At 38.5% G+C, this 10,044-nt stretch overlaps 2 protein-coding genes across 2 annotated transcripts; one reads left to right on the plus strand and one right to left on the minus strand.

Moving 5' to 3' along the window:
- Positions 1-5,061: 5,061 nt before the first annotated feature.
- Positions 5,062-6,697, plus strand: LOC136227063 (PKS-NRPS hybrid synthetase cheA-like). The gene is made up of 3 exons (XM_066015785.1): positions 5,062-5,112; positions 5,474-6,438; positions 6,637-6,697. The coding sequence occupies exons 1-3, from the start codon at positions 5,062-5,064 to the stop codon at positions 6,695-6,697; spliced, it is 1,077 nt and encodes a 358-aa protein (XP_065871857.1).
- Positions 6,698-6,706: 9 nt separating this feature from the next.
- LOC136227064 (protein MAIN-LIKE 1-like) lies at positions 6,707-8,920 on the minus strand. The gene is made up of 4 exons (XM_066015788.1): positions 8,737-8,920; positions 7,893-8,169; positions 7,148-7,792; positions 6,707-6,804 (listed from the first exon to the last, which is right to left on the minus strand). Exons 1-4 carry the CDS (start codon positions 8,779-8,781, stop codon positions 6,707-6,709), a joined length of 1,065 nt encoding a protein of 354 aa, XP_065871860.1. The 5' UTR covers positions 8,782-8,920.
- Between the last annotated feature and the right edge of the window lie 1,124 nt (positions 8,921-10,044).

Below are 10,044 nucleotides of genomic sequence, written 5' to 3' on the forward strand. Positions count from 1 at the left end.
TCTTCCACGTTTCCACCGCAGGGATTGTCGTTCGGAGGTCTGTAAGGCCTCTTTCGGATAGGGGCAGATTGATAAACAGTTTACATCTCCTTTGAAGTTGTGGGCACTTCGTTTGCAACGGTAGATTGATCATCGAAAGGTATTTCTTCTTATCTCTATTTATATGAAATAACGATTGACGGATCCTATGGTTAAAAGGAAGTAGGCTAAAATTTTTATATTTCCGCTGCTATACCTTAGCCCTATTTTCAACAGTTAGGACACCATGGTACTCAGGTCCAAGTTGCTTGAACAAGGTGGCAATAATATGTGTGATACTGGCAGGTGTTCCTGCAGATGCAAGGTCATCTGCAATGACTTTAATTTTCTGAAGATATGTAGTCATAGGGAGGTCATTCCGTTTCAGATCATTAAGTTCAATGGTAAGTTGAATTCTGCGATTCTCAGAGACAGTACCATAGGTGCGTTCTAGAGCAAACCACACCGAACGAGCTGTTTCAAGACTAGTGACGGTGGGAACAACTTCTTCAGATAATGACATAAGAATAGTTGCACGAGTGAGGGAATCACGTTGCTCCCATTGGTGGTAAGAGGGATTAAAGGTAAAATTTTCTGGATTGTCAAGGTCCAACCCCGGGGCTCGAGGAATAAATTGAGCCGGAGGTGGAGAAGAGCCAAGGCAGTGGGAAGAGAAGAGTCCCATGGCTTGAAGAGCGGCAACAACATAGGTTTTCTAGAGACGATAGTTGGTGGAATTGAGTTTAACGGAAAATTGAGGAATGTTGGTAGAGGGTAAAGGCACATGATGAGTGCTTGATACAGAGTCAGTGTATTGAGCCATAGGAGACACACAAAAATTTGGACGAGGGTAGGAATTAGGCATTCCAGGGTGGCGGACTGGGTGAGAGAATGGTTGAGTTGGGTATGGTGGTGGGCAGCCAATGGGTCGTGGTTCAGAAACAGGAGGTGGGGTGGGTGCCCATCCATTTGAAAACGGGTTATGAACGGAATACGGGTTCCATGGGGAAAACAAATATGAGGCAGTGACAGAGTTTGGGAGGGACGGGACTGATTGTGATGGATGAGGAATGGGATTGGATGTGGCTACACCCGAGAGCGGGGCATGGGTACGAACCAGGGAAGGCATGGGTGAGGGAATAGGAGAGCCAGAATCAGTGACCATTGTGAATAGTGAGGTATTGAAATTTGAATCCGTGCGTTCACGGAGAAAAGAGGAGGCAATGGATGACGGTATCGGGTCGGAAGAGGGAGGAGGAAAGGGGTGATTTGTGGTTGGTCCAGAGGAGGCCAGATGGATAGGTTGACCGGCGGCAGGGATGGGGGAGTCGGCAGAAAGAGGAGTGGCGGCAGCAGTGGTGGTGGTTGTATTGAAGCCTAGGATCGGGTTAGCCATGGTGTCTGATACCATGTTAATATTGATGATTTCTATTTAATTGACAATAAGTAAAACTATATCAGTAAAGTATATTTAGGCTTAACTTTTAGGGTTTACACGGAACTGTATATATACAGGAATAAGAAGAGTTTGAGTGTAAGTCTAAATAATCTGGGATAAATATTTGTGATAAATATTGTACCAGAAAGATAATTATCATGACGATAAAGATAATCAATAAGAGAGTTCTGCAGTGGGAGGAGTTGTGGTCGAATACCACCCACGTTATCCCTGTATTGGTAAGGAAGTGCAATCCGAGTACTCCCACTTGGGTTATAGACCTTAGTCACTAAGCCCAATGATAGTATTCATAGTTTGATTTGTATATAAAGTTATATACTTGTACATTTGTAATCAATGTGGGATATAATTAAGTTTATTAAATTTATTATATATATGTTGTAATTTTATGCTTTTTCAATCTCAAAAACGATGTGGGATTGGTTGTTAAAAGAAAAATAAATAAAAGGGAAAAGGGTATGAGTTAGGTTCCGATGTGGGATTAGGTGTTAATTATGGGATCGGTGGTGTCGATTATGGTAATTAAATTGTTCTTAATTGTGAACTTCAACTTTCCTATTTGTTTGGAACATGAATCTTCTGGAGGACCAAACAAATATATATTCTATTCCCACGAACATGCACTTTATTATGTTGTTTTAAATAATGGAATATCATTTCAAAATAAAATATAAATTAAGAAAACGTAATTCAATCCCAGTCTTGATCACATACACCTTCATTAGTATGTAGAATTTGCTCATTCACCATTAGATCTAGGCTTATTAGAATCTTAAGGTGGAGATTCAAAACATCCTGATGCTTAGATTTAATAAGCCTAGATCTAACGGTGAATGAGCAAATTCACTTGCTAATTAAGGTGCATGTGAAAATTCCTAATTCAATCCCCATATTGGTAAAAAAAAACTTCATCTATATGATCTTTATATACAAATCAAGCTACGTGATATTATCACTCGGTTTAAACCCAAGTGGGAGTACCTTGATTGCGCTTCCTTACCAATTCAGGAGTAGCGTGGGTGGATGTGACCTCCTAATTGAGGTTAACCAACATCAATTTTGGAGTTGTCTCATTAAACTTTTAAACTTACTATATAAATAAATTTGAGACGGGAATAAAAATTACTCGTAATGGGCATTGGTATATATCTGTTACCCTTGAACCCTGTTTTGAATATATATTTATTAATGCAATCGTGATTGAAATCGTATATTATGTTTATTTAATAGAAGTGTTTAAATTTTTTAGTTTTTCAATTAATTATGTAAGGTAAATAATTTATTAGTTCTTACATTTTTACCTAACACATTGTTTGATCCTCGTATTTCCAAAAATAAAGTATTTGGGTTGTTCAGAATATATATTTGGATTGTTCAAGATCATAAAATCTTCATTATTGTGAGACTCAAACCAGACCGGTCGCATCAATTAGAACCGGTTACATTTTCAGATTGGAGGGTTCGATTCTTTCACTTTTAAATCAGTTAGAACAACTTGAACCGGCCAGTTTGATCGTGAACTGATTGGTCTATTATTAATTGAGTTGTTTGGTGCGATTAAATTTCCAATGTTTAAACTTCAAATATTCAGATTAAATTTCACCCATATTTAAACTTGGAATATCAAAGTAAAGCATAATACTAACTACTGTTATCCTATTCAATAATATATATATATATATATATATATATATATATATATATATATATATATATATATATATATATATATAATAGTTAAATTTTTAAAAATATTATTTATTTTCAAAAAAAAATATTATTTGTTTTTTTTTCTTTTTTCTTTTTTTGAGAATTTTTTTATAACTTTTTTAAGTTATATATTTAAAATACATAAAAATTAAAAATTCGAAACTTAAAATTGCTCAAAAATAATAATTTCTACCAGTTATATATAAAGTTGCTCAAATAATAATTTCTAAGATTTTTAAATAAATTGAAGAATTAAGTTTTTGTTGTTTATAAATTTCATTTTAGAGATAAGATTCAATTTTGCCCCTAATATTTTTAGAGAAATATAGATTTACTTCTAACATATAAACTGATACAATTTTACTTCTAACGTTTCAAAACAAAATTAATTTTATCTTTACTCAATAGAAAAGTTAAACTGATTGATTTGACTGTCATATTGGATATCCCGAATAAGTTTGTCGATAAAATAAAATAATTATGTGTATTTTGAAAGATTGTTTATATATATTATATATTAATAGCATTGCAAACATTTATTTAAGCGATTTTTTTTGTAATTAACTTGTATTTGTCAGACTTAAATATTGATATTTTGACAGTTTGTTTGTAACTGTGTTAGTAAAACAATAAATATTTTAAACATAATTAATATTCCAAAGCACCAATGTAATAATTAATAAAAAAATCAAACAACAGTAAAACAGCCTTTTTAGATTTTCTATTAGTAATAAAAAATCAAATAACTAAATTTTCTATTAGTAATAAAAAATCAAATAACAGTAAAACAGTCTTTTTAAATTTTTTTTAAATTTTCTAAGATTAATCTTGTTTGGCGAGATAAAATTGCACCATTTTATACGTTAAAGATAAATCTGCACTTCTTCAAAAACGTTAGGGGGTAAATTTTCACTTTTTACCTTCATTTCATAACCAAAATATTATTAAAAAAAACTATTTTGTGAAAATCAGTTTATAAACACTATTTTTTAAAGCATTAAAAACATTATTTAAATAAATAAATAAAAGCTTAAAATAATTCAGAATTCAACAAGTATTTTTCATTAAAAAAATTAAACTTCTTTGGAGGGGTCAGCTGGAGCAATCTCCACAATCAATGAGATCAGAAAATTAGCTGTTATTTATAAGACATAATTTAGACAGTTTGTTTATCTTAAATCGATGTGGGATCTGGGAGCACTTCATGATGAAAATAGTTTGCAATGTGAGTTCCCTAATTAGATTAGCAATTTGTATTGTATTGTTAATGTTTCTTACATTTGAATTATATGTACCAATTAAGAATCCACCACTTGTTCAGATTAGTTTGATAAAAGCAGAATCAGAAAACGAATTAATTAATTAGTCAGAACATGGCAGCTATATGCTCGAATAAAACGAACAAGGTCTCGTTTGGTACACTGCAATGAACGTTGTAATGGTGATGCAGCGCGGAATCCACTGAGAGTTTTAAACCGTAAACTCACAAAGGCTAACAACTTATCTAGCTAAACTAGAAGGAGTGGATCCTAATTCATGGACTAAATCCATAGGAATATGAAATTCCCCATTGTTGAAGGTATAAAAACCTTAACAAACTTCACAAGGAAAAAGATGATAAATTGTATTTCATAAAAGTTAACTATTACAAAGAGAAAGAGATGAATTTATAGCATCTCAAAAACCTAATTGCCAAATTACAAAAAGGGTAAACTATCTACTAATTAAGATACAAATATAAAGGGTATTGCTAAATACCGCCCTTAATTTCCGTTTCACCGCACTGTTTTGACCATTTTACCCTTGCCACTTTTTTCCCCCCTAAAACCTTAAAAACTCTCTCTAGTTTTCTCTCCCGAGCACAAATCCCGGATATGAAAAAAATGGATCAAAACATTCCCGAAGACAATGAGTTCGAACACGAGGTAATATTACGAGAATTAAAAACGTTATTAATCATTTTTTTATTTTTTTTTATTCGAATTTTGCCTGGGCGGGTGGCGATTACCACCCGTTCCTTAGGCCGATCGGATGAACTACCCGATCGGCCTAAGGAACGGGTGGTAATCGCCACCCGCTCCACCCATGGAACGGGTGGTACGCGCCACCCGTTCCACCTTTGGAACGGGCAGTACGCGCTGCCCGTTTCCACCTATGGTGGAACGGGTAGCCTGCCCGTTCAGGCAAAAGTGGACAGAAATTGCCCCGAACTAATTTCGAACGGGAGAAATAGGCCCGAAGTATTTTTTTTTTTGTAATTTTAATGTAAATTTTTCGTATATTCAGGTACCGATAGAAGATTGGAACCCCGATAACATTGATTATAGTTCGCGTTTTATAACGGATACCGTTTTCCCCTCCAGTCAGGATGCTATTGATTGGGCAAAAAAGATAGCTATTCAGAATGGGTTTGAGCTTGTAATATCTTCGCACAAAAATGGGGGTAAACAGAAGTTGTTGCGCTGTTCACGGGGTGAACGATATAGAGGTGTTGTGAAAAATGATGAAGATCCTGCAATTAGGAAAAGTAAAACTAAAGCGTGCCGATGTAAATTTCAGATTAAAGCCTATCAACATGCAGACCTTTCGGGATGGGGGATAAAGGCTAAGGCTGGGTTAACTGGAATGCATAACCATACAATGCGTATGTATCCAGAGGGAAGTCGGCAAATGAGCGGACTCAGTATCGCATCTAAACAAATTGTGCGTGATATGTCTTCAGCTCAAGCAAAGCCTTGTGCTATTTTAGCAGCAGTTAAAGAAAAACACCCAGAGGACAACTCAGTAATTAAACACATATATAATTACAGGGACAAAATGAGGAGGGACGCGTTTGAAGGTAGAGACCTGGCTAGTCAATTCTACCATATTGCTGTGGAGAACAAATATGTCAATTACACACAGGCTGATTCAGGTGTGATAACGCATGTGTTCATGGCACATCCAGAGTCAGTTGATATGTTCAGGACTTACCACTGGTACATCGGCATTGATTCAACGTACAAAACAAACAAGTACAAAATGCCGTTTGTTGAGATTGTTGGGATGACGCCATGCAATAATAACTTCAAGATAGCGTATGCTATTGTTAAAGACGAGACCGAAGGGAGCTATCGTTGGATTTTGCAAAGGCTGAAGATTTTGCTTGGGGATGATCTTAACCCGACCATTGTTGTTAGTGACAGGGAGCTTGGGTTATTAAAGCCGATACAAGAAGTTTTTCCACAAGCAGCGCACTTGCTATGCACTTGGCATATTAATAAGGATGTGGAAGATCGTGTGTATAGAATGGCAAATGGAGAACAATATTAGAATCATTAACCATTGAGGAGTACGAGACTAATCTTATGATGATGAAGGAAAAGATGAGCAGGTTCAAAGGAGTTATCTCGTATGTTGAGGAGACGTGGTTGGTGCATAAGGAGAAGTTTGTTGTTGCTTGGACAAAGGAGTTCCTACATTTTGGTAACACAACTACTTGTCGAGTGGAGAGCGAATATGCTAGTCTAAAGTAATGGCTCAATACGGCAACTGGGTCCCTTGACACGGTATGGCAGAAGGTTCACAAGCAGATTGAATCACAAGCAACCAATATAAGGTATTTGCAATTTCTTCTACTGCGATTTTGGAATTTGCATTTAGGGTTGTATCATTTCACTAACTAATAATAATTTTGTCTTCGTATCAGGTACATGCTTGAACAGTCGCTCTTCTCCATCGATATAGATGGCCACAACGAAGCCCTAGGAAGATCCGGGTCAACTGTAACTGCCTCTCGATGTGGCCTGAAGCAAGGAAAATACTCGTAAATCCAGGACTGGAGCAATGTCATACAACCCGTCATCTGCCCGCAATCTCCTTTGGTAGCAATACCAAGATGACGGTATAGATATGCTAGTGCAGCTGATCCCCAAGAAAGTCCAACGGCTCCAGCCGCCGAGTCCTGCACCTCTAACAGACAAGAAGGTCGGATGCGGTCACCACTCTTGTCTACGAACAAGGTGGAACCGAGCATCAGCCACGTCCAAGCTATAGCCTGGGTCTCAGGAATCCGATCACCTCCACAACGCTCCATGACGGAAGTGGCTCGTATACCACCAGAAGCATAATGACGGGCATCTAACTCAACCCGAGTCGCCCCAAACAAATCCATCACGCACTCCTTAAGCTCATCAACAGTCGCATCAGCAGTCACCATGGCACCATCTACGGGGATGCGCAATATCTCCCACACATCATGCATCAAAATGGTCATCTCGCCAAATGGCATGTGAAATGATGACGTGTCTGGCTGCCACCGCTCAACAAATGCTGTGATCAGTGCAGCATCTATGTGACTGTGCATAATACCAGGTAAATGGAACAAGCCAGATGACTCGATACGCGACTGAATCGTCCGGGAAGAACCACTGTACCATAATCTCAGCTTCGTGCAATACCCTGATCTGGTATGACACCTAAGGACGCCCCTGTCCTGACCGGCCCATATAGCACATGCAATATGTCCCAAAAAGCTCGGGATCACAGCACCATCAAATGGACCCCCGGGGACGGGGTCCTTCACAACCCAGTCATCCTCTACACTCCTCGATCGCTTGCTGCTACCTGAAATTACAGCAAACGGTAGACATTAATTTTTTAGTATATTTTTCAATAATCACGATTAACACAAATACAAATAAACACATTTTTTAATTTCTCTTACCAGAAGAAGATGCTGCGGTAGAAGAAAATCGTCCGTCTCGACCCCTCGTCACAACGCCACGATCTATGGGGATAGTATCAGCACTAGGACGATGCATAGAAGCATCCCCGTCCATGTCTATACCAGCCGCCTCATCCCGTCCCTCAGCACGCTCCGCTTGTGCAGCATGTGCCCTCCGGGCGTCCGCCATAAACCGCTGCTGCTCCTCCCGGTCCCGCCGAGCAGATGCAGTAACAGGACGTGAAGACGTGCGTCTAGGGTCAGCTCCCTCCTTATCCTGTAATATTATTTATTTATAAGGTATATTCAATTTAACATAATTTTTTTTCTATACGTTCGGGTTTGCCTACGCCCGGTCCGTGCAATTTTTTTTTAAAAAAATTCAAAATTTGCCCCTTTTTGGCCTGGGCGGGTGGTTTACACCACCTGCCCTAAGGGCCAAACGGGTGCGGTGCACCAGTCGGCCTTAGGGCCGACCAGTGCGCCGCAAATGTTTGGCCCTTAGGCCAAACGGGTGGCGCATGCGCCCCACCATAAGGTGGAGCGCATGCGTTGTACGCGTTCCACCTTAAGTGGAACGCGTACGTCGAGCGATCCACCCTAAGGTGGATCGCATGCGCCGCGCGCTCCGCCTTACGGTGGAGCACGTGCGCCGTGCGATCCACCCTAAGGTGGATCGCTCGACACTATGCATCTCCACCTACGGTGGAACGCATAGTTCATGCGTTCCACCGTAGGCGGAGATGGATTCCGGCGCCCGCCTAGGCGAAATTCTGGGATTTTAATCCCGAATTTCGGCCCGATTACTCACGATTTTGATAATTTTTTTTATGGAAATACTTACCGTAATACCCATGTATCCTTTGCCGATGCCTCCTCTTCGTGCCATCTCGTTTTTGGTCGGTTTTTTTTAGAATGGAAAAGATGTTGAGAGGATTTGGAATTTCAAAACTTATGTTTGAAATAATGAGAAGGGCAAAAAGGTCAATACAGGGCGGTGAACCGGAATTTTAGTGCGGTATATAGTCGCCCACAATATAAAGGGTAAAGTAGGGTTAATGGTAAAGGGGTGGCATGCTTGTAAATAAGGAGTGGTAGAGTTGTAAATAGGGAGTGGCAAAGGTGTAATTAAAGAGTGGTCCCAAGCATGAAGAACTTGGTAAAGAAGTTTACTCCAGGCGGGACACGCCCCGCGTAGAAGAGACACGCCCCGCGTATGAGGAGGCACGCCCCGCGTGTTCCTATATATTTTATTTTTTTTATTTCTTCTCAAGAAGCCTATTCGGAAGACTGCCCTATAGCTTCTGTTATGAGTGTATTTCTATGGCCTATTTTATAGCTCCTGGAACTGGTTCTCTTTGAAGGTTCGATCCACACCCCGCGTGCTGGACAACACGCCCCGCGTGGAATGCCTAAGAGACCCCTCTTCCCACGTGGTTTCCTCCTTTCTCTTGGCTCCGGAGTCACGCCCCGCGTGTCCTCTCTCACGCCCCGCGTCCAGGGACAAAGTGTCCTCATCAAATGGAATGACCATTACAATTATTGTTTATTACCATTATCGTAATGGAATTACAATTACATCTCTCAATTTTTCTTTACAAATTTATGTAATGGAGATTACATACAAAATAGGCATGAATTCTCATTACGACTAAGCCCAAATATATATTTTTATTATTTATATTTATTTTCTACAATTATTATTAAACAGTAAAACATAAAAGGAGAAACACATGAAAAATGTGAAACACGAAATACTAAAAAATGAGAAAAAACACGAAAGATGGAGAAAACGTGAAAACACGGAAATGGAAAAGTAGTGAAATACTAAAAACATGAAAAACACAAAAAAAATACAAAAAACAGAAACACGGGAAAAACACGAAAATCGGAAAAACGAACAAAACTACCAAATTTTTAACCATCATAAAGACCCCTCAAAATTTGGTAACTTCAACTCCATTAACAACCACTTATGAATCTTTTTTTTTTTTGGATTACACCCATTATCTCAAGTTTTGGAATGAATGGTGTTTCCATACATATGAAAATTTGAGAAGAATTGAAGTTTCTAACTAGATTTGACGAAACAAACATAAGTATTGAAATAATAATTACATTTCACTAATTTTTTTTTTTTAAATTTGACAAC

This window comes from Euphorbia lathyris, chromosome 4, assembly GCF_963576675.1.
Source record: "Euphorbia lathyris chromosome 4, ddEupLath1.1, whole genome shotgun sequence".
NCBI classification, from domain to species: Eukaryota; Viridiplantae; Streptophyta; class Magnoliopsida; order Malpighiales; family Euphorbiaceae; genus Euphorbia; species Euphorbia lathyris.